General features: G+C 35.1%; 2 protein-coding genes across 2 annotated transcripts; one reads left to right on the forward strand and one right to left on the reverse strand.

Annotated features, from left to right (window-relative positions):
- The first annotated feature begins 610 nt into the window (after positions 1-610).
- Positions 611-8,131, forward strand: LOC114400799 (sucrose nonfermenting 4-like protein). Its single transcript, XM_028363434.1, has 13 exons — positions 611-1,207; positions 1,368-1,455; positions 3,194-3,361; positions 4,018-4,125; positions 4,236-4,295; positions 4,460-4,549; positions 4,890-5,024; positions 5,942-6,086; positions 6,161-6,334; positions 7,060-7,123; positions 7,235-7,304; positions 7,386-7,503; positions 7,611-8,131. Exons 1-13 carry the CDS (start codon positions 1,083-1,085, stop codon positions 7,700-7,702), a joined length of 1,437 nt encoding a protein of 478 aa, XP_028219235.1. The 5' UTR covers positions 611-1,082; the 3' UTR covers positions 7,703-8,131.
- Positions 8,132-12,550: 4,419 nt separating this feature from the next.
- Positions 12,551-17,291, reverse strand: LOC114400780. The gene is made up of 5 exons (XM_028363414.1): positions 16,378-17,291; positions 16,012-16,129; positions 15,222-15,574; positions 14,792-14,890; positions 12,551-14,495 (listed from the first exon to the last, which is right to left on the reverse strand). Exons 1-5 carry the CDS (start codon positions 16,956-16,958, stop codon positions 13,106-13,108), a joined length of 2,541 nt encoding a protein of 846 aa, XP_028219215.1. The 5' UTR covers positions 16,959-17,291; the 3' UTR covers positions 12,551-13,105.
- Between the last annotated feature and the right edge of the window lie 3,847 nt (positions 17,292-21,138).

The following is a 21,138-nucleotide window of genomic DNA, read 5'->3' on the forward strand; positions in this document are numbered from 1 at the left end:
TATTATTAAAAACAATAAAACATATTTATTTATAAATTTAGTTTTGGTATATTGTCGATGTACACATTTTTATGTTATCAACTAATTAAAAATTACTATAAATATATTTTAAAAATAATTATTAAAAAAACTAATAATCTAATCATATATAACAATTCCTTATTAAGTAATAACGTATCCTTTCTTCTACTTTTCATATACTCCAATTAAATTCTTAATTTATTTTCATATACTAAAACCACTTAGATTCCTTTACATTAGTGAGAAGTTTAGTTAATTTATATTAGTTTATAGTTACAGACTATATTATATAGTTGTAGTGGTCTAAAACTATATTATGTTTTTTGTAAGTAAACAAAATATTATTACATATATTTGTAAATAAATGATCATAGTCAGTTAATTCAAGCGATAAAACAATTTTTTTTAAGAAAAGTGTGAAATTAGAGTGGGCTCAAATAAATAAACATCATTTTAGAGTTGCACTAATTAATTTTTGTCATATTGCATGTATAGCTTTTATTAGATGTGTTGTTCTGATTTGTCACTCACATAATTATTACTGCACACTGTATTTTTTGCCCTTTGTTTCCCTCTGTTTCTCTTCTCCCTTTATTCTCTGCCTGCCATTTTTATTTTTTAATCATTTATTTATTTAATTAGTGCTTCCCTCTTCTCCCCTCCATTCTCATTCTCGTTCTCGTTCGCTCCCTCTCTGCATCACATCACATACATCATCTCTCTCCTTTTGACCTAAATCACCTTCTGCTCATTCCGCGCATTTTCTGTGACGAATTACACCCAAATTGTACTTACCTTTCTAAACTCAATGGTGCTTTGGAATTCGTTGATTTTCAGGCGGTGAATTGTCGATCAAGAGGTTTCGATTGACATTGCTCGTGATTTTGGTATTGCAATTAGGAGTGCGGTGTTGATTGCAAAGGTGCACTGCATGTTCGATTGTTGAGGAGAGGGGGTCCTCTGTTCCGAGGATTCCCGTCGTTGGTTGTTCAGATTCGTGGCTCTGTTGTTCGAAGTTTAAGAGTTGCTCTGAATTTTAGGTGTTGAATTTTGTTGGGGAAATGTTTGCTTCTGTTGTGGATGGGGCTTGTGAGGGGAGTGGAGTTTCAGGACCCATTTTGATTCCACGGCGCTTTGTTTGGCCTTATGGGGGAACAACGGTGTTTCTAACTGGTTCTTTCACGAGGTATCTATCTTATTACCTATTATCACAACACTAGTTTCTGATATGATTTGTTATTTAACGTCATAGATGTAATTGTTTTCTGTGGTTTCTCATTTTTTTTTTTTTGAGATGTTAGGAATGGGAGTTAATTTACTAATGTTGACTTGTATTATGTACACAGATGGTCGAACCATATAGCTATGTCTCCGATGGAGGGATGCCCTGCTGTGTTTCAAGTTGTTTGCAACTTAATGCCGGGGTTTCATCAGGTTGTTTGGCCTCTCTGAATTTGGTTGGCAAACATGAGGATATTATCCATAGTATAATTGACACTTTTACATTGTTTACTTGTATGTATGTACATATGTATGTGCCGGATGGTTTATTAGGTTCGAGAGCGTGTGCTTCTCTTTGAAAGATCAGTGTAAGGGGATGAGCTTGTCATATTGGGTTTATCAGTGTTGCCAGAAAAAAATGAAAACCAAAAAAGAGGAGTGAACTTGTAAATTAATTATGAATTAATTACTTTAAACATCAACTTGTGTGGTTGTGATTTTTAATTTAGATTTTGCGGAAAAGGATAGGAACTTCATGATGATTTTCAACTTTCATTAGGAGTTGGTATCAGTAATTTATGGGTAAAAGTTGGCATGGCCTTCATGGAAGGCATGAGAGTTGGCATGGCCCCTGCTGGAGTTGTTGGAAAGAGTGGACAAGTAAAATTGATGGTTGGATTTGAAGTGACAAAACATTTGGGTAATTTCCATCATTTTGACTATGGAGGAAGTCATGCGAGCTTGCTTTCTCAGAAGCAGGATGGTCAACTAGGTGGTAGATTAGACTAATGATCTATTTGAGCGTACCATGTAATGCTTTAAGCTTATTATAACCTAGATTGCCAATCAGACTATCCTCTATCAAGAACTTTAACACATGAATTTGAAGCATGTTATATTTGCAGGAGCTGCCACCCTATCAATTTTAGAATATCTCATTTTGACTTGCAGCTTTTTCCTATTTGTAGAATTGAAATCCTGTATGGTTTTTCTTCCTGTTTTAATTTATACATCAGAACAACTGAGTACATGTATAATCAAGCCTTGTATATTTTGAAGAAGCAATTTCTGTCATTGATTTTTCTGAAACTCTGTTTCTCCTCCTCTAATTTATGTAATGACATGAGAAAAAAGATTATTAAGCGGCTGTTTGGTTTGAGAAAACATTTTTTGTTTTCACTTTTAAATACAAAAATGTCTCATTGTTTTCACTTTTTTTTCCTGTTTTCAAAAATTTATATTGGAAGCAGGGAAAACAGAAAACAATAAAAAGTTTTTATTGTTTCTTGTACAAGATTTTGAAAATAGGAAATAAAGTGAAAACAATGTGGCATTGTTGTAATTAAAAGTAAAAACAGACAATGTTTTCTCAAACCAAATGGTCCCTAATTTTCTTGTATTAGTTACCACTTGAATGGAGGTAGGGTGGGATTTGGGTACAGGTATAGAACATTCCTTATATAAAAAGAATGGAAAAAAGAGGGAGAGTGTTATTATAATTTTTATCATGATTCAAACTCATGAATAAACATGCAATGTGATACTTTTAGTGATATAGAAATTATTTGTCATCTGTCTGGTTGTTTTCCATCTTTTCTTGGGAATTAATTTTCTTATTGTGGGAGATATAAAAATTTTGATAACTAGATTGAAGAAATTTGGGCGGTAGGTTGGGTTCATATTTTGTTTTTTGATGGAACAAGTATTTTTAAATGTTCCATTATGACATATGTTAATATGCAGATATTAATTTAATATTCCATTTATCTAAGTAGTATTTTACTTTCTTTCCTTTCACATTCACTTATAGTGCTAGTATGTTTAATATAATCCACCTTGTTGATATAATATCTGATCTGATTTAGGAAATATTAAAATACTGCTAAACACAATATGGTGAAGGTTACTGATTCATACTGACAGGGATAATATTGTTTCCAATCATGTGCAGTACAAATTTAATGTAGATGGTGAGTGGCGGCACGATGATCAGCAGCCATTTGTAAATGGGAGCTGTGGAGTAGTGAATACTATTTATATAGTGAGAGAACCAGATATCTTACCTTCCATTTTAAATACTGAAACACCTGGTCGATCACACATGGAGGTTGACAATATGGTAAGTTTCTTTTCCCTTCTCACTTTTTTCCCCTTTGGCTGCTACATTTTAGTGTTTGGATAGTATTCTAATGACACAGGAGCTTGACTCCTCCTGTGTGGATGAACTGCTCTTTCCAATACAACAGGAATGGCAGAGTTTACTGTAATGGATGGACAGCCATTATTGTTGTCTTCAATGTGGGGTTCATTTCATGCAAAAAAACATGCATGCATTTGTAGTCCTCTATACATGTGACTGTAAAATCCCAGTTTAATAAATTACTGAAGTCAGAGTTTACTGTAAGGTGAAAGTTATCAGCTATTTAGAAGAAATAATGATGGTCTGTTTATTTTAAAGTGACTTCATTGCCTTGTTTGTCATACAGTAGTTAGCAAAATAAAATCACCAGAAGAGGCAAATGTGATTCTTGCCGGATTATTTGACCTGCTTGCAAGACCAACTATGTTTGCCTTTTTCCCTGAAGGATTTGATCATATTGAATTTGAATCTTCTAGTCTTCTTTTTGCTTTGAAAAATTAGATATCTTAGTTTTTCTTGTATATAATCTCATTTCAAATGGTGTCAGATTGCATTCTATAATCCTGGATTCCCTGTAGTCTTAGACTATATGCAACATAAAAAAGCTACTTGACATGACCTGGAAATTTTACCAGGAAGCTAATCCCAGGATGCCTGTGTCTGATCTGGAGGTCTCTCGCCACCGTATATCTGTATTCCTGTCCACGCATACTGCATATAATTTGCTTCCCGAGTCAGGAAAGGTTTGAATATTTGTACCTTCTCAATTTCCATCCTCATTCAATAAGAATTTGAAAGTTGAAACTTATTTTGCTTTAGCTCATTTTTCTTGATTGGTTTATTATAATTGCAGGTCATTGCCTTGGATATAAATTTACCAGTTAAGCAAGCATTCCATGTTCTTTATGAACAGGTTTTCCCTGCCTCTTTACTCCATTTTTATCATGCCTTCCCCCCCCCCCCCCCCCCCCCTTTTAATTTACATGAGGGCACACACACCCATGTCCATGGAAGGTATGTCCATCTGCACGTTAGAGTTTTACCTTGTATATGAATTGTAATGCAAGCTGCTTTCAGGGTGTATCTATGGCTCCTCTATGGGATTTTTTCAAGAGCCAGTTCGTTGGAGTTCTTAGTGCAATGGACTTCATTCTAATATTGAAAGAGGTTTGTGGCGAATAAACACTTGTACAATTCTTACACTAAATCATTTAAACTGTTACAAGATAATTTGGGATTATGAAAAATATTTGAAGAGACATTTTAGCATTGAAAGTATTTACATTCTAGAATCTCTTTCATACCTTTGTTTTTAGGAAATTATCTTCTGGTCCTTCAAATGTTAGATTTGCATGGTTTAAGAGCCTTCATGCTGTCATCATGATTGTTCATTGTTACTTCTTCAGTATCTAATATATGATTCATAGCTTACTCTTATAATGGAATGCATGGTGTATTGGTGCATATTTCTGTGAATTCAATAATGATGTAACTAGCATGATTTCAGCTGGGGAATCATGGTTCAAATTTGACTCAAGAACAACTTGAGACTCATACTATAGCCGCCTGGAAAGAGGGAAAATTTCAACAATTCAGAACACTTGATAGTAATGGGGGATCATATCCTTGGCGATTTGTTCATGTAAGTGCTCATGAGCTGTTGTGATCATTTTTTTTCTGTTTTCTACATTATTCTTTCATATTGTGTAAGATTGTCAACTTTTTATATGTTCAGGGTTGTAAGCTGACATATTCAGGAATGCATTTGCAACATAATTGATGAGTATTAAGTCCTAGACAATATGAATATCTTGTAAGACATTTAGATATAGGTATATACCACTGGTTCAATTTTCATTTTTTAATGTATGAGTTTCATTTGGTTTGTTTTTGAGAAAAATTATACAATTTAGTTCTTGTTGTGGGCTTCTGAGCGAAACAATGTTTACTGAACCTAAAGTATAGAGTATATAAATGCATACATGATATGTGAACAAAAAGCAGCGAGACATTATCTTATTTTAGAAATCATAGTAGAGTTTGGATCTGAAAGTTTGTTTTTGTCACGTGTCTAAATTGTATGTAATAGTCATATATAGAGGGAGTAGGATTAGGCCACGCTTCTGCTCCATTGCTTGATTTGCTTCTCCCAATTATCTGTTATTCCTTTTGCTCTATACTCTTTATCATTTTGTTTAATGTAAATCTTTATGTATTCTTTTGCATTTATTAGAGTATAATATGATAAATGTTAGCAGTTAGTCAGTTAGAGCTGTTAGCAGTTAGTTTGTTAGAGCTGTTAGCTTCTGTTAACCACTTTTGTACAGCTGTACCAATAAAGTCAGCCTCTATATATTCTCCCATTGTAATCTGTTTTCAGTTGAGTTAAGAAATACAAAGCTCCTTTTTCTATTTGATATTCTTTCTCAGTTTGTCTAAGAGCATTCAGATGCTTGATGATGATTTAACATTGTATGTTGAAGAAAATGCATTTTTTAGTCCAACACTTCATTCTGATTATGCTTATGATTGGACTTTTTGCTCCCCCCTCATCTTCAGGCCGGACCCCATGAATGTCTAAAAGATGTGGCTTTGAAGGTTTTGCAAAACAAGGTGTCAACTGTCCCTATCATACATTCTTCTTCAGAGGATGGTTCATATCCTCAACTGCTACATCTTGCTTCCCTATCCGGAATACTAAAAGGTAAGCTACTGAATCAATTGGCTATAGATAAATTGGTTCGGAATTTGGAACTGATGTATGGATTTAATTTTCAGGTATATGCAGGCATTTTAAGCACTCCTTGAGTTCTTTGCCCATTCTTCAACTTCCAGTGGCTTCAATACCTTTGGGTACATGGATGCCTAGAGTTGGGGAACCAAATGGTCGGCCACTAGCAATGTTGATGCCAAGTGCTTCTCTCGGTGCTGCTTTGTCTATGTTTGTTCAAGGTGATCATTCTTTTGTATGAACTTAACAAGGTGTTTGTTCTGTTTAGTTGCTGAGTTATGGTTTCTCCCCCTACTATTTTTTCATGAAGGGTTCCAACTTCAAATTCACTCCAAGGCTATTCTTTCAATGGCCTTCTTTAATTAAAAAATTATTATCAATTAAGAAAGGGAACACAAAATTGAAGGGGTGTTTCGTGCACACATGGTGCAACCTTTCATTTTTGCACTAACCAATAGGAACACTCAATTTGTTTGACAAATATTAAACGTTGAGACTCATCTGAAAATGTCAAAAAAAAAAAAAAAAAAAGTTTCAACAGTCCAGTGTATGGAGTGGTACACCATGTTTCACTTAGAATACATTTATGATTGTTTTTGTTTTTTGTTTTTGGCAAGAGGGTAATATTTGGTGACTAGCTTTCACCGCTCCCATGGGAACTGAATTAATCAAAGTGCATTTCATGAATACATTTGTGATTGTTTTTTTTGGCAAGAGGGTAATATTTGGTGAATAGCTTTCACCGCTCTCATGGGAACTGAATTTTCTTTTCGTAGTGTTGCAAAAGTTAGAATACTTGCAAGAGAGATGTGTATTGGAATCTGCGTCAACTATACAGAAAATATTTATACTGAAAGCAATGAATACAAAGGATTTATTTTTACACAGTATACCAAATAATTGCCTTATTTCCATTCTTTTTAGCAAAAATGCTTTCTCTTTGCAGCCGAAGTTAGCTCAATACCGATTGTGGATGCTAATGATTCGTTGCTTGACATTTATTCAAGAAGGTAGTATTTCTTTTCTCCCCCTTTTGTACCATGTGTTTGATGATTTTTCTATGTATACTTTGAAAGGTTTCCTCTAGCATATATGAAACGTGCCTATTATTTTCTTTTCAGCGATATTACTGCATTGGCTAAAGATAAAGCTTATGCTAGGATATCTCTCGATGAAATTAGTATTCACCAGGTGATTACTATGTGATGAATAGCACATTGGTTTTGTTTGTTAGCAGAAACTGGATCTAAATATTTGCACTTGTGATTGTAGGCATTGCTTTTGGGACAAGATGCAACCTCTCCTTCTGGGATTTACAATGGTCAGAGATGTCACATGTGTTTGAGATCTGAATCGTTGTACAAAGTGATGGAGCGGTTGGCTAATCCTGGTATTGTTTTCTTTACTAAAACGCTCGTTCTACTTTCTTGGAAGAAAAGGAAAAGGTAAAAAATGACATCAGTTTCTTGTTTGCCGATTTCCTCCTTCACTTTACAGGGGTTAGGAGACTTGTGGTTGTGGAGGCTGGCAGCAAGCGTGTGGAAGGGATTATTTCTTTAAGCGATGTGTTCAGATTCTTGTTAGGCTAGTTGGGATATATTGGCCGGCTTATATGAAGGAAATAGCTGTGGTTGTAGCATTGGAAGGGACTCGTTTGTTCTATTTGCACTGCTTTTCTGAGCCCCGGCCTTCCTTGGTGCTGTTGCCATCGTATATTGTTTTAGGATAGAAATTGGAGAGAAAATTCTGTAAATTGAGGATCGTTTTTCTCTGTTAAACATCTTAACGAAATCATTTTCTCCTTGTGTGCCGGCACATCAGCAATACGTGTGTCCAGTGCTAATAGAAATCAAGGAGAAGCTGTGGGAAGAAAAAAAAATAAAGACTATAAAAAGACGAAATATATAGCCGTATGCAGCGCCATGCTGTTGGTTGTATCGATGTATTTTAAGGGTCTTCTTTTTCCGAATCATTATGACTTAATATTTCAGCTAAAAAGTTCATCAGAGCGTTTCCAATTGAGAAGAGTTCTTAATTTTTTTTGGTGGGTTTTATATGGTTACATAGAATTTTAAAACTTAAAGCATATGTTCCAGTGGTGTAATTCTTAAAGAGGTTAAAAAGTATTTCATAGACCTTACAAATAAGATAAAATGTCAACTACAGTTTACAAGAAAGTAATTACCTATCACTATTTCCTAAGATAGAATGAACCTATTCTGCTTGTTATAGTAAAAGAATCTTGACTACTGGGGAAGGGGAAGATTAATGTGATTTTATTTCCAACACTCTCCCTCGAGTTGAAGAACAAATTCTTTCCATTCCCAACTTGCTACAAGTCTAAACTGGGCTGATAAAAATATATGCAAGTTGACCTCGTGAAGGTAGTACATATGGGGTACAAATCAAAGCATAATCAAGCTTTTCCTTGATAAAATGTCTATCCACCTCAATGTGTTTCATTCGATCATGCTAAACAGGATGTAGCTATACTGATTGCTGATTTAGTATTGCAGTAAAGCTTCATAGGTCCTTCTCTTTTGATCTGCAAGTCTTCTAAAACAATAGAGCCAAAGTTGTTCACAAATACCGTGTGTCATAGCTCAAAACTCAGTTTTAGCACTAGAATGAGCCACCACATTATGTTTTTTACTCCTTCAAGTTACTCCAAGTACAATATATCCAGTAGTGTTTTTGAATGTGCTCGAATGAATAGACACCCAACCGAGTGCTTTGATTTATATACGTGAAGTTTACAAATATAATAAATGTACAGTATAACTTGCAAGAAAGTAATTAAGCTATCACTATTTCCTAAGATGCATTGAACCAATTCTACTTGTTATGCAAAGAATCTAGACTACTTGGGAAGTAGAACATTAATGTGATTCTATTTCCAACAATTCATAATGATCCCAAAAGCAAAGGTGGCAAGGATCTGTGGGCCGTCCTTATCTGAAATGCAGCATCCACCATAGCATGTGCTGTAAGTTTGAAATCCCTTAATAATTTCAACAGCTGACCCAACTCTTGCACCAGAGAACCATCCATTGTATTGGGAAGGTTACCATGAATGCCAAAACTTGCTTTGGGATTCATCTGTGGTGGCAGAGTTTCTCATGTGCTCTGTATTATGTTTCCTCGAATGAAACAGAGCACAAGAAACCTGAAAATGAAATAATCAACCGTAAGTTGCTTCAATGTCAGGACAGACTGTTGCAATAATAGATTTCTGAGAGAAAATGTAACCATATATGTAACTGAAAAACTGAAACTGAATTCATGAATTTACACTTACATCAATGAGGGCTTAGCTATTTATAGCTGCCCCAGATTCATGTGATCAGAAAATACAAAAACAGAAAGACTTAACCAACTGTATGGCGTAATGCTTCTTGAAAGCCTCCAATCATTAAAGCAGTCTGCATCATTTTGGTTTTCCACTATCTCACTATCTGCATTTTTAAGTTCCAATTACAATTTCCCCTGTGACAGTGCCTGGAGAAAAAAAAGAGTCAAGAATATCACCAATAACCAAGCTACTTTTGAATATATAGGCAGATGAATCCAACTAGACACTAACAAAGCACCTAAATAAACAATGCAAATGAGAGGGTACAATAGTGTCCATAATAACTGCACAATATCAACTAATAATTTGTGCTTTTTATCTAGAGCATGCTAGCATGGAAAGGGCATGCATGCCTGCTTCCTTCATTTGGTCATTTATCACCGTACATGATTGAGCACACACTGCTTGTTGTGCAGAGTTGATCAATAATAGCAGACTTATGAAAAAAAAAGGAGAGGGAGACCAAGGACATTGGAGGAAATTGTTAGGAAGGATCTCATAGTAAATAATATCCCTGGCGATTTGCTCTTTAACTGAGTCTAATGTTGTTGTGTGATTCATGTAACTGATCTCATCACACCTAATGGGATAAGGCTTTTGTTGCTTATTATAGCAGTCGAAACAATTGGATTATGTGGAGCAAGATTGATAAACACGTAAATTTTTTCTCGAATCAAAGATCAAGAAGAAGCAAGATTGCTTTATCAAGAACAAAACAAAAAAATCGAAGAAATAGTTTCTTGGAAAAAAAAAGCAACATTATCAGCCAGAACCCGCCAAGGGCCAAAATTCTGAAAATTAACGGAAGATCGATTAATCGAAATTGTTTCTTACACTGAAATTCAAGTCCTAAATCACAAATCGAACAGTGAAATTGGCTTACCACTGGTAGCCTTTATTGGATTCGCGCGAAAGAGGAGAGAGAAGTGGAAGAGTTTAGAGAGAGAAGGAAATAAAATTTGCCGCGAAATGGTTTATATTTTGTTTTCCCAGTTTGGCTAATGCACCATCATATCACGCCATTGTTTGTTTACACGTGTCATGTATGTCACATCGACGGTCCTGGTTAGCGCCTAATTGAAGATCTCAACACGATTATATTTGAATTTATGGAACATCATTTCGGAAAAGTTTCTTTCCGAGATTTTTAGTTATTGCAATTTAAACTCTGATAAATTTGAAATATTTTACTTGCGTCATCCTGTTTTTTCCTTTTTAATTTTAAAATTTAGATGTCTGTAATATGGAGTTCGCAGTCACAGATATCAAACTACCACAAGAGATTTTGCTTGAGCCTCCCTCACGTTGCGTTAATATATATGTTCAAATTTAATACCCGAATCATTGTCATCAAATTTATAATTTTAAAATTCGAATCAAATTGATGATCCAAATTGAAAGGAGAGGTATAAAAGATAAAGTAATAAGAAAAACATGTGTTTAGATCCTTTCATTAACATTAAATATTAATTATTAATACTTGTCAAAAAAAAATTGATGATCCAAATGAATCTGAACTTTTCTCTTTGATCTAAGTTAGATTAATTGGTTGGATTGAACTAATCCAGTTTTCATCTTCTCACTAACATTAAATATTAATTATTAATACTCGTTGATAAAAAAATTGTTGATTCAAATCAATCTAAACTTTTATCTTTGATTTAAATTAGGTTAATTGGTTTGACTTATTCGGTTTCATGGTAGCATTTTCAAGTGATATGCAATTTAACTTTTATAATCATCATTAAAATAGCTCAAGTCTGATTAGCTTATATTCTTTAAAATCATTTATCATAGCATTTCAAGTGATGTGCAATTTAACTTTTATGATCATCGTTAACATAGCTCAAGCCTGGCCAACATATATTCTTTGAAACCATTTATCATACATTCAACATCTTCATCATCACATACAACAAGACTTGAATATGTGGATAGATATTTCAATTTTGATTTCTATATTTATTTTATTAATTTTAAGTTCCTATAAATTTTGCATTTTTTTACTTTTAGTCCCTTTTAAATTTCCATTTTAATTCTTGTAACTTCACACTGTAGGGATCAAGATTGAGAAAACAAACTTTAGAAAGATTAAAAATGAAAAAAAAAAACTCATCTCCATCCAGACCAGATTCTTAGGTGTAAAAGATAACCTACATTTGATAAATATATTATTTTCTACATTATTTTTTTATTATATTGGTAAAAAGGCCTATGTTTTGCATCATCGTGCAATTTTCTTTATTAACTGCGGAAGGTCCATTTGTAATAAACATGCACGAGTACGTACATCCTTCCTGTTATGCTTAGGAAGAGTTCGAGAAGTGTATCAAAGGGATGCTGAATTTTTAAGGAAAAAAAATTACACACTAAATTTTTTTACATAACAACTATTATATACGATAAATTTATTAATTTTTAAAATAATTATCTTAAAATAATTTAAATAATAATTTATAATTAAATGATAATATAAAATTATATTTTACTCTATCAGTATATTTAATAAATAATAAGTTTAAAAATATTCATTATTAATTTAATAGATAAAATTAGAAATATGATCTACCACTATTTTTTTTAAAAAAATATCAACTTAAAAATCTATTTTCCTTATCCCCTGCTTGCCCCCCTTGATCCGTTTGAGAAATTTATTCAAATTAATTCTTATTGTTACCATTTTTTTCATTTTTCTATCAACTTGGTTTTCTAATCAATGCTTGTCGTCTATGATGCATGGATATTCATAAAAAGTTTATTATATGATATCTTGTCCACATAAATGAGGTTGGAATTAAGATCCTCAATCCCAATCACAAACTACTTGACTACAGGATGCATTTTCATGTGCTAGATACGAGCAAATACATCTATCTCTTTTTTTCTTAAAAAAATATATTTTTCTGTAGAATACATTTTTATTTATGGAAAAAAATAATAGCAATAAATTGATACGACTTAATTATTTTCACTTTTAACTTGCTATTTCACGAAACAAACTACTACCTCCACCCATTTAAAATTTATGTTCTCTTTTTAAGTTTCTTTTTTCATTTTCTTGCTTGATGTACCCTGGGTAATTTTGTTGAGAACTAGGATGTTATGAAAAATAAATTCATCACAGGGAAGAGTGAAAAATGAGAATATTAAGCTGCAATAACAAAAGTGCAACCTATTAAGCTCTTAAGTAATATTGCCTTCACAATTTTCATATTCAAAATCCCAGAGTGTGATTACTAAGTGCATTGCTTACTTTGCAACAGTATTGTTCCAGAGAAGTCACTAAGAAGACACTGGAATCGGCGGGTCAGATATGGCGGTTATTCACGAACCTTATATTGGATGATCACATTATGGCAGGGCACGGCCGCTCATATGGCAGGTTAACTTTGCTGAAAAATAGCATCAAGGCATAACTTGATCGTCCAACCAGACATTCGTAACCAATTCACTGATCTGTTATTTATTGGAAGGGGAAAATTTTCCAAGGTTTAAGATTTCCAGATCAATTGATCTTATGAATACTGACTGACCTTTAGAGGCTTGTATTGTATCACATTTGAGTTTGGCAATCAGCAATATTTATGTGCAACACCAAACTGAGCAACAAAAATTTGTTCATGGAGCCATGGCGGTGGCGCTATCTTTCAATTACACGCCTACTGTTTTTAAATTCACCACCAGAATCTTTCTCATCCATTCTATATTTATTTAACCGTCCCGTTCCATTTTCCCTGTCTTTAAATCTCTGCCAATTTCGGTCATTTCCTCGAGATCCTCTACCATTCCCATAAGATTGCCGGGATGATCCTTTGCGCTTGTTTCCACGGGACCCTCTACCATCACTATATGGTCGTTGAGACGGTCCATCAAAATCTTCAAATCTCGGACGATAACGGTCATTTCCTCGAGACCCCCTACCATTCCCGTAAGACTGCCGGGATGATCCATTACCGTTGTTTCCTCGGGACCCTCTACCATCACCATATGATTGCCGAGACGGTCCATCAAAATCTTCAAAACTCTTCCGATTATGGTCATTTTCCCGAGACCCCCTACTGTTCCTATAAGACTGCTGGGATGATCCATCAAAATCATCACTGAACATATTTGTTTGGCGACCGCCAATAGATCCTGACTTTCTGTCTTTGGTGAAGTTCCTTCTTCCAGAATCGTGTCTATTCCCCTTATTTTGTCTGGATAGATCACGTTTGTTCCCTTTATTTTTCCTGAATGAATATTCTTCATTTAAGTCATCATCCTCATCAGAGTATAAACCAGCACCAATCTCTTCCTCAGATTCAGAACCAAAGCTTAATTTCTTGGAAGGACCTCTGCCTTTTCTTTTTCTGTCAGCAGCAGAAACATGCCCAGATTTGAAATTGGAGACAACGGACAGTTGTTCATCTGTACCAAATTCAAGTTCATCATCATCGGATCCAGAGAAAGATGTATTCTTGCGAATTGATCGGGATTGTGCACTTCTTCCAGAAGCTGTTTTGTGTCGTGCATGCATCTTATCATCAGTGGCTTCAATATCTTCAGATTCAGAAAAGTTTTCACCTTCTGAGAAATTATATTTAGATTCTTCCATTCTACTACTATTTTGAGCAGTTTCTAGCTCATAACTATCTATATCATCCTCATCCTCAAAATCATCAAACCCTGTTCTAGGTCTATAAAGACCAGGATTAGCATATTCTCCATCAGGGGACCCTTGCACTTTGTTTTTTTCAAAATCATCTTCCCATCCCGTATGATTTGCATGTTGAGCATGATTATCTGAATTCTCATCTATAGCATGAGTATCTGCATACTCAAAAGCAGCTACATCTGCACCATCTGATTCATTGTCATCAAAGTCAAAATTCCAGGCATTGGAAACCTCTTGTCGGCTGCCCATCTTATCCAACTTAGGTTTGGAACTCTGTATTCTATCTTGCATTTTATTCTCAAGAAATTCATCAGGTGGGCGTTTACACTCACAATGGAAGCATACCATATTCCTCCTGTAATTCAAGAAGTTGCACCTGCCAGATAAGAAATAAACAATTCAAGCCAAAAACATTTTAGCAATAAAAGCTTCAGGGGCCACATAACCCTTGCGAACTTCGGTGAACATAATTCTGCATGCTATTAGTCTTAATTATATCAATACATGCTTCACACTGATGTCCTAAACTTCAGAGATGATTATTATAGTTGCCCTGTGCGTGTGTGTGTGTGTGTGATGTGTGTGTGAGAGAGAGAGAGAGGAAGAGGAGGGAGAAGTGCAGGAACAGTGCAAAGTAATCGAAAAAATGAAGGACTTTAACTTTAAACTTACTCGGGGCACTCCCATTCTCCTGGCAACAACTGTCTTTTAGGACGCTTGGCATCACACTGTAAACAAACAGTATTCTTTGCAAAATTCATGAATTCACACCTAAGAAGTGTGCAGCAGCATGTTCAGTCAAAAGCAGGAAAAATCAAATACTATATGCTGATGTCATCCAATAACAGCTTATTCATAAACAATTGATTTCCTAATCTAATCCATATATAATTTACCAAAAGAAGGGAAAAAAATCAATTAGTGACAGCTATCAGGGGTAAGCCCAAAAATCAAATTCACTAGGTTCAAAAGGAGCACTGAGCATAATAAGTTGGTTAAAATAATAAGGTTTTCAAATGGAAATTCACTTGAAACTGACAGTGGCCAGGTGATAAAACTGTGATTATTATAGCAAGTAAATCAGAGAGATTCAAGGACATACTTCGGACATAGCCAGTCCCCTTTTTTCATCTCGACATCATCCCGTCCAACACGTCTCTTTGGAGGAGGAGGAGGTTGTTTCACTTTTGGTGGTGGTTTTTTAATCACCGGAGGAGGAAGATTTGGATCAATGGGAACTGAACTCAGCTTGACAACCTCATGAAGTAATTTACGAACCACTGTTTTCACAGACTTCTGCTTTAGAAGTGACTTATTGATGACTGATCCATCAACAGGATCAAAACCAAAAGTCAGCAGGAGCCTCATGACATCAAGAGTCTGTGCCTCATCCTCTTTGTTTGTTAGCAGATACCCCCTTTCACAAGTGTTTCTCAAGCTGCAGGAACTACAGACCTGATATCAATGAATTTTTCATCAAAAATATACAAAATATGTATTCAAATATTGAGTAACACATGCTATAGATTAAAGAATGGGATCAACTAAGAGAGATCAGAGATGTTAGGGGGATCTAAGAAAGAAAAGGTGACATCCGTGACTAAGAAAGGGATAAAAAGGATGCGAGCAGAGCAAAAGTGATCTGAGTTTCCTTTCCACCAACCACAAAAATAGACACACAGATACTAATTCACATTAGTAGTGTAGGTTGAATGGCCTCCCATCTCCAACATCACATCCCTTCACATACACATGTACCCATGAAAATGGATAATAAGATAAAAACTCAGACAAACTTTGAGCACTCACAAATCACAATTCACGCAACCATTAAAAACAACAAAGAAATTAACGGTTTATATTTGACACCGAACAAAACGGGCTACACTTACATCTCCTTCATCAAGGTGAACATGCTTCCTTAAAAGTTTTGCAGAGAAAACCACCTTTCTGTCCACAGTAGGGCATCCATAACCAACCAAAACTTGAATATCCTTCCTTGACAAGGACCTGAAATCAATCATCTTGGGCTTCATCAATTGTAACGCATAACATCCAGACCCATAGACATATTCCTCAACAAAACAAAGCCATAGCAGCTACAATATCATCATGCAAAAATAGTCTAATAGCGTAAAGAGTTTTATAACTAACATGATTTCTGATTGGTTGACTTGATCTTTTAAACTTCAGTTTAAAAATCTTTAAAACTTACGATTGGTTGACTTGGCGAATTCAATTAACATAGCTGCACAAACCTCAATATATCAAAACGGTCTCTCCCGAAATAGAGACACGCCATGTGAACGCTCTTGAAATCCTTGGTGAAATCGAATCCTTCGGCAACCTCGGGCGAATTGAACCCTAAGTCGTGGACCATTTTATCCTCGTCCCTCCTTTTGTGGTCGAAGTAATTCTGGTGCACCAGCATCTCCATCAATTGGATCCACTCCGGCCACGGATGCACCAACTCCACCGCCTTCTTCGGCGGCGGCTCCGGAGGGCTTTCGTCGTCTGCGGAGACGGATAGTGCCGGCTCCGGTGGGGCATCGTTCTGAGAGGGCGAAGGGGGAGCGTTCTTGGATTCACGCCAGGCTCGAATGCGCTGAAGCGTTTCGTGCTTCTGAGAGCGCTCTTTTTCGATGGCGTCGATTTGGTCGAAGACGAAGCTGAGACGGGCGGAGAGGGAAGAGGGTTTAGGGTTAGGGTCTGGAGGGGCGGTGGAGAAGGGTTTGGTGAGAAGGTGAAAGAGTGGGAAAGAGGGTTTAGGGTTTAGGGAAGAATAGAGATGGAGGCGTCTGGTTAGTAGAAGAGAGAAAGGACCGTAACCATAACCCATTTTACTTACTTAGAGCGCAATAGTGTGAACTGCGAAGTGAAGGATTCTGCAAATGCAAACTTTAGATTAGTTTAAACCTCCCACACTCTAGCAGAAGCAGAAAGCTTAAACCCTACTACATCAACAGGCATTGCGCCAACGCCAAGCCTCAACTCTCACGTCAGGGTAATGTGAGATTACTAACTCCACTGCAAATGCCAACTTTAAACCTCCCTCTGACACACTCTTGAAACTAAAGCTTAAACCCTACTACATACATTGCGCCAACGCCAAACCTCAACTCTCACGATAGATTATTTTTAAAACTAACATCATATTGTTTCTCACAGTTCGTTTTGTTTCTTAGGGTCTATTTAGTGTTGTGATATTCACTTATAATTTTTTAAAGAGTGTATCAAAATCAAGTGATATTTAATTAAGATTTTTAATAACTTCAAAAATACTTTTGATATTTAAAAATACAAATCTTTTTTTTCTCTCATTACTCATAATTTTTACTTATCAACATCCAGCATAAGAATCCCCGGGTATTGAGATACACATTAATCGATTTTAAAACTTGCAGGAACGAAAAAGTTTAACTAGCTTCCATGGTCAATAGAATCTTTTTATTGCTGGACCACAGTAAAACCCTATGCATATGTTTATTTGTTTCATTCCCTTGTTGGTAATCAGTCTGTAGCACATTCCTTAAGTATAATATATATTACTTTTGTCTTCTGTGTGTACATGTGTATTCCTCTTTTCAAGTAGTTTTTTCTTTTCTTTTCTGATGTGCGTGTGTTCAGTGGAAGTAGATGCAATTTGTTTTCTTGTTCTATAACTGCATGTCACTAACAAATGGATCATGGTGGTCTACCTAATCAGCATTTAATCAAAACAATGAAGAGTGAGAAGTCAATATATGAAAGGATATCTGCTATAAACTTTTCTTAAATGGTTGGACCTCCAGGCATAGAGCAATATAAAAGCTTCAGTTTCCTTTGTAAGAGTTGTATACCGTCATCCCATAGAATGCTAAGTTACATGTATTGATGGAATATCTTTGTAATTACTCTGCAAATATTTTCTAGGCTACGGTATCTTAAGATGAGTTGTCTCCTTGATATACTTTCCTATATTAGTTTATTTTGTTTCCTTGATTAGCCCTGCAATTTATGAAAATATTCTTGGTTTACAAGGATATCTTTGTATATATACACACACGGCTTTGTCCAAATTCAATAACAGATAATCATTCCAAAAAACTCTAACATGCCACAAAAAAATATTAGAAAAGGATGACTGACTGTTAATACATAACCTAGCATGAGAGAGGCTGTATGGTTTAACAAGGCATCCCATGAGACTGCATCACAGATTCACCAAAATTCCTTTGGGGAAACACCGACCCAAATCCAATTCAATGCATACAGCAAAAATAGAGACAAATGCAAATAAGGAAATAAAAACGAGGAAATTGGGTTAAAGAGGGTAAAGTTAAAACCTGGCATTTCATCAGAGCTATCCTCATTAGAGGTTGCTGGCAAGGTCAAGTACCTTCGAGATTCTTATCAGCCATGGGGTTCTTGCTTGTGGTTATTTCAGTTAATTTCATAGTCTCGTGCAACAAAGTTTCCCCCAGCTTTTGACTATCCACTTTTTCACTTAGCAATACTTGCACATCACTTGCAGCATTTTTCTCCACAGAATTCTCACAAAACGTCATCTGATCATGTTGCACAAAAGATCTGCTTCCATGAGAACTTTGATCCATGAAACTATATTTGCCAGACACTTTATCATCAATGAAGGAGCTCTGCACACTACTTGAAGCAGAAGTATCAGTTTGTGGAGTCCTCTCAGGAGCTGTTCTCATCCGAGGGTCTAAAAAGGGATTTTGGGTACAGGCATCAGAAGCTACAGGTTTTGTAAAAGTTGTGCGAACCTTAAGGTTTTCTCCCCTGCAAGCCACAGATTGGTCTATGGAATCCATTAAATATAATTTTTAAGGCTTGTGGAGGTATGGTCCCCTATGCATTAAAGCAAACTCTCCATTTGTACAGTTCCTCAACACTGTACTTGCTTCCAAACCTTCCATTTCATGTTGACCAAAACATTCATCTTTTGGCCGACTAGTAACTTGTAAAAGACTGTCACTGCCAGCTGGAAGGGGCAGTTTCCCATGCACTATATTAGCATGATTGCTAACTTCAGATTCATAATTCTTCTGGTGTTCCTTTTCTTCTTCATCAGCTAGCATTGTTTTTAAATCCAGCTTGTTCAACTCGATAGGATCGCTTTCGCCTCATCAAGTCCCGCAAAGAGCAGTTAACCATAAAAAGAGAATCAACTTCTAAAACATTGGAGTACTCGTACGGAGGAAGGGGATGCAAGAGGGAGAGGGAGGCGAAATTTTTTAAAAGAGGGACTAGGGGAAAGAGTGAGAGTTTTAGAAATTAAAAAAATGTGTGAAATTAGCAAAGCCCAACTTACGTATCTAAGGGCAATTGCTTCCTGCAATAGAACACTCAAATGAACAAAAATATCCTTTCTTTCTAAAAATTGACTACTTTCAGATTGTACATTCTAGAATTGTGCATACATAATTCCATAATGGACAATAAAAAAGCATTCTTTTTTTTTTGTGTGTGTCTATTATAGATTCTCCAATTTGAAATTATAACCAGATCTAGAAAAAAAAAAACCTTGGAATTTACTTCTTCGACGCATAGCAATGATTCATGGAGGGAAATTATGGTTTTGGAGGTTTTCAGACAGAGGAAAAGGGAGCAATTATGGTACGATGGAGCAAAAGGGAGGAAACGGTGGTAGCATAGAGGGGAACCTTGGGATATTTGAAAATAAGGAGGTGCAGGTAGCAAAACAATAGGGTGGAAGAAGCAACTGTTGTATCAATCTAGATGGTATTGATGTGGGTGGCCGAAATGATAAAATACCACTGAAAAATTAATTAATTAATTAATTAATCAATTAAATTATTAATTTTAATTCTTTTTTAGTTTTTTTCTTTTATAATAACCAATGTACAATTTTTTGTCCTTCATTTTTCACTCGAGTTTAGTCCAATTTCTCGTATTATTTGTAATCAAGTACTTCTGATTGTACCTAAAAAAAATAATTCTGATTGTTTTACATAAAATCTTCATAAATTCGAAAATTTGAGGGTTTGTGGCATATCTGAGATAGAAAATAATTTAAAAGGTTTCAAAGTTAGAAATTTTGATGATTCAATTAGGGTTTAAAAAAGGTAAACATTTGAAATTTTCAAATTTTAGAAGAAATATATCATTTTGAATTAGTAAGATTTGAGTAGAAGAGCCTAGAGATAAAAATGATACATTAGTCATAATAAATAGATCAAAGGTGTAATTAAAGATTAAATATTATATATATATATATATATATATATATATATATATATATATATATATATAAGAAAATTTTAAAATTTAGGGGGGAAGGAGGGGAAATGCCCCCCTTCAAAATATATGTAGCTCCTGTTTCCTATCCCACCTAAGTTCCTCTAAAAATTCAGAAAGAACATCACTTTTACCATCAACTTGCATGATTCTCTTTAACGAATCAGTTGCCCTTTTTCAGCCCTTTTCTGACGACATTCTAGTTACTCAGCGTCTAGCATATTATATGGATACAGTGTTGCTACTTTCTTTTTGCGTTTAGTATAAGATATGGATCCAGCTCAATAAAGCTATTACATGAATTAATAACCTTTCCCTAAAGTTTATACTTTATACTATGATCACTCATTATATCGTTCAGATGATTTATGTCCATTACCTGTCAAAGCATCAAAAAACAAGATCAAACTCATAAATCATTATACGGGTGGAGATCAGATCCCTGCACTTTAAAAACAAACTGGAGAGGATCATGATCCAAGGGCCATTTCAGTTTTATTTCAATTATTTTCCATATTATTAACCAATACCAAAAGCATAAAAAAACACAAGAAAGATGGCATCACGCATTAAACATAGTACACTCAACGACCAATAGAGAATGCCCCCTTTTCAAAACCAATTGACAGTAGTTCAACTGGTACTAACTGATTCACACCAGTTCATACACTTAACCAGGATAAATAAGTTTCCCAGACCTAAGCTGGCCTGATTATCCAGTCAGGTTCAGTTTTAGAAACACTGGTTTTAACCAAGAA

This window comes from Glycine soja, chromosome 19, assembly GCF_004193775.1.
Source record: "Glycine soja cultivar W05 chromosome 19, ASM419377v2, whole genome shotgun sequence".
NCBI lineage: Eukaryota > Viridiplantae > Streptophyta > Magnoliopsida > Fabales > Fabaceae > Glycine > Glycine soja.